Genomic DNA, 3,440 nt, shown 5'->3' with positions numbered 1-3,440 from the left:
TTGAAAAAAGACAGAGACAGACATTTTATTTGGAGACATTCAAGGAGCTGGAGGGCAGCAGCGGGCTGAAACGAGGTACACTGGGGCATGGAGTGCGCTGGCCCCTACGACCGGCAGCAGAACCCACAGGTTCTTTTGTGGGTTCTGCAGCAATTGCAGCAGTAGAGGCAGATGGGGAAGTGGGTGTCACGCTTCCAGAGTCTCCGCTCGATCGGCTGGGGGGAAGAAAGGGAGCAGGAGTGAGCGGCCGGCGTGGGGGGAACTGGGCAGGGCTCCCCAGGGCTGTCAGAGTGCTCACCGTCATGTCTGTCTCGCTCATGGGTTCCACGGTACCCCGGCTCCGCAAGTCTGTGTGCTGGCTTGCCTGCCAAGGCAAAGGGGCAGAGTGAGCGGCAGGGGTCTCCACCCACTGGCCGCTCCCTCCGTTTCTCTGGCCGTTTCTCACCTCCACGCAGGTGGTTCTCCTGCCCACAGACACCCCCCTGCTGAACCGCCCTCCACCCACTCCCTCACCCCAGCAACTTCTTCACTGGCCCCAGCCTGTCCCAGCCCGGCCTCCACGGTGCTCAGGGAGATGCGTCCTTCCCAGGGGCAGTGCCGGGACTGGAGGGAAATTGTGCTCACTTTCCCCAGGAGCCCAGCCTGTCCATCTCATCCCCAGGAAACCCCCGGCACTTACTAGAGCCCTTACCCCTCCAGGGGATCGCCCTGTCCTCTCCTCCCAGGTCAAAGTACTTTGATAGTGTCTTTTCATAGAAATGTCCTGCCAGTCCTGACTCCTGAACTGGAGGACCCCCAAACGCACGCACACATAGCCGGCGACCATTCTACGACCCTCTCTGGAATCCTGAATAACAGTCACCTGTCCCGATTCTTGATTTATATTTGACTTGCTCATCATGGGCAGGAACTGCCCCAGAGCAGAATCCTCACTCTCCTGGTTCACGCCGGGTCCCCGAGGCCCAGGACGCAGCGAGCATGGAGTCTGTGAAGGACCCCCCCCTCCCGCCCTGCCCCGTGCCTGCCCCTTCAGGGCCTCAGCTCTGCTATTTAAGCAGCTATCCATCCCCTGCCCAGTGCTAAGGGACCCTGGGGGTCCTGCGCAGGGTCTGAGTCCCCAGCGGCGAGTCTCACCTGTTGCTGGAGCGTGAAGGTGCTGGCCAGGCTGACCAGGAGGAGGAGCAGGAGGCAGGCGGCCTGGGCTTGTGCGTTCCGGACCATCGTGTCTGTGTGTCTGTCTGGCAGGTGGAGTTCTGATGTCTTGGGCTCCGTTTTTGGTGGCTTTTATGGGGCATGCTGGGGGCGGAGGGGGTGCTGGGCCCCCTCCCCTTGGCCGTAACTCATTTCCAAGAAGTTGGTGGCGCCAAAAAGGCGGGCGAGATAAGCGGGAACAGAGCGGCGGCAGGGAACAGGGTTGTGTCACTGCAGCCAGCAGAGGTGTGTCCAGGGGGTGGGGCCACCACCTGAGGGACTTTCCCTGGTCCGCCCTCACCCGCTGACCTCACGCCGAAGCTCTTTGGCAGCAGGAGTTGGCGCCTGGGTGCCTTCCCTCAGAGGCTCTCACTGAAGCCCAGGGTCTCAGGAGTCCCCTGCCTGCATGTCACAGTTGGGGTTCCCTATACACACACACACACACACACACACAAACACACACGGGCGCTGACAGGGAGAGGGGACCCCCGACAGCTTGTCGGCGTGATCTGCAGCTTTTATTTTGGGTTGAGGGGGTTGCAGGATATAGAACTTAGGCCCAGCCTCTGAGCAAAGCCCACATGTCCCCCCCGCAGACACCAGCTCACGACAGCCCCCCTTGAGGTAACTGCCTGCCCACCTGCCCTTCAGGGACCTCTGCTGTGCTTTCACCCACTGAACCCCCCCACCCTGCCCCAATATGCCCTCCTGTGACCAGACCTCAACAGAAGGGGGGCCGGGAGAGACAGGACTGGGGACGCCTAGACAATGCCAGGATCTGCCCTGAACAGGTTTTGTTCGTCACCAGGCTGCACTGCCTCCCCCACAATACCGGGGTGCATTGTGGGGGTGGGGGGGAACGTTAGCCACCCACTGGCTTTTCCAACTGGCAGCTCTGGGGAGCACATCATGCTCCCTGGGGCGACTGTCCCCCTGGGTGCTAGAGCCATGGTCACCCCTATGCTGCAACAAATGATTAAGTCAGTTCCCCCCACTACCCCCCACCTCCAACACCACTGCAGGGGGGGACACGGAGGGGAGGTGCTTGGTGCAATGAGCACGGCCTTGACTGGACACGGGCCATCTCTCCTCGGACTTACTATAGGACTAGCTAGAGCTGACCACAAGCTGGGGCCTGGGGCCCCGTCACCCACACATCCTGCCCTCCCACACCCTGCCAAGGTACATTCCAAACCAGAGCTGGGGGACCTTAGGAGGCTGATCCTTGGCCCTCTGCTGCCACCTCCACACTAACCCCATTGGCCCTCAGGGGGCTGGCCAGGAGAGGGGGCAGGCTCCAGGCTCCGAGCTGGTTTGGGGGATAGCCGGGAGATGGGGCAGGCTTTGAGCCCATTGGGGGTAACTGTGGAAGTGGCAGCAGGCTCTGAGCCCTCTGGGGTCAGCCAGAAGGGGCAGGCCCCTAGCCGGCTTGGGGGCTGGCTGGGAGAGGGGACAGGCTCCGAGCCGGTTTGGGGGCTGGCTGGGAGAGGGGACAGGCTCCAAGCTGGTTTGGGGGCTGGCTGGGAGAGGGGACAGGCTCCGAGCCGGTTTGGGGGCTGGCTGGGAGGGGGCAGCAGCTGAGAACGGTAGTATAGTCTGAGTCCCTCAGAGGCCCTTAGCTGCGCTGGGGAAGAATCCAGCAAAGGGACTCTATAGGCTTAGATCCTAGAGCAGAAGCAGGGGCGGCGGGTGGCAGGAGGTGAGGGCTGCGTGCCCCCCAGCCCCCGGAAACAGAAGCATCCCCCAGCACCCCCAGCATCGCTGCATCCCGGCTCAGGCCAGGTTGCATCATCCGCCACCAGGGTCAGGGGTCACAGCACAGGCGCCGGAGCCGCGGTACATGGCGACAGGCTGCCGGGCCAACCCTGGCTTCCTGGCCATCTGCCCTCCCTGGGGGTGGGGGGCTCAAGGCCAGGCCCCACCATTGGCTGGGGCCGAGGGGAGGGCTTTGGGCCTGAAGGGCAGGGCCCGGAGCCAGGCCTGTTTGTAAGAGCCCGTGACACGGGAGACCCCAGCCTCTCCTTCCAAAACACGGGACACGGCCTTGACCCCGGCGCCCCAACCCCCACCCACGGCCGCACACCTGAGGCCTCCCAGAGACTCCTCATCCCTTCGTCCTCTCCATCCCCGCCACCAGCCCAGGCCTTGGGGATGGGCAGACGGACAGGGGACAGGAGCCCAGCAGTGCTGCCCCCCACCTCCGGGATGCCCCAGACCACCCATCTCCCCAAAATGGACAGACACAGGGA

At 63.3% G+C, this 3,440-nt stretch overlaps 1 protein-coding gene across 1 annotated transcript; it reads right to left on the bottom strand.

Annotated features, from left to right (window-relative positions):
* Nucleotides 1-1,245, bottom strand: HAMP (hepcidin antimicrobial peptide). Its single transcript, XM_055146371.1, has 3 exons — nucleotides 1,135-1,245; nucleotides 299-364; nucleotides 1-215 (listed from the first exon to the last, which is right to left on the bottom strand). The coding sequence occupies exons 1-3, from the start codon at nucleotides 1,219-1,221 to the stop codon at nucleotides 105-107; spliced, it is 264 nt and encodes an 87-aa protein (XP_055002346.1). The 5' UTR covers nucleotides 1,222-1,245; the 3' UTR covers nucleotides 1-104.
* Between the last annotated feature and the right edge of the window lie 2,195 nt (nucleotides 1,246-3,440).

This window comes from Sorex araneus, chromosome 8 (genome assembly GCF_027595985.1).
Source record: "Sorex araneus isolate mSorAra2 chromosome 8, mSorAra2.pri, whole genome shotgun sequence".
Taxonomy (NCBI): Eukaryota; Metazoa; Chordata; class Mammalia; order Eulipotyphla; family Soricidae; genus Sorex; species Sorex araneus.
The sequence above is the reverse complement of the archived record's forward strand: the minus strand, read 5'-3'. Positions and strand labels throughout refer to the sequence as shown.

What these genes read in the sequence shown, in the direction of transcription:
- HAMP (XM_055146371.1), bottom strand. Translation starts at nt 1,221, where the DNA reads ATGGTCCGGAACGCACAAGCCCAGGCCGCCTGCCTCCTGCTCCTCCTC. An exon ending in CCTTCACGCTCCAGCAACAG is followed by an intron (nt 365 to 1,134) that starts GTGAGACTCGCC and finishes TTGCCTTGGCAG; the next exon opens with GCAAGCCAGCACACAGACTT. An exon ending in TGAGCGAGACAGACATGACG is followed by an intron (nt 216 to 298) that starts GTGAGCACTCTG and finishes TCTTCCCCCCAG; the next exon opens with CCGATCGAGCGGAGACTCTG.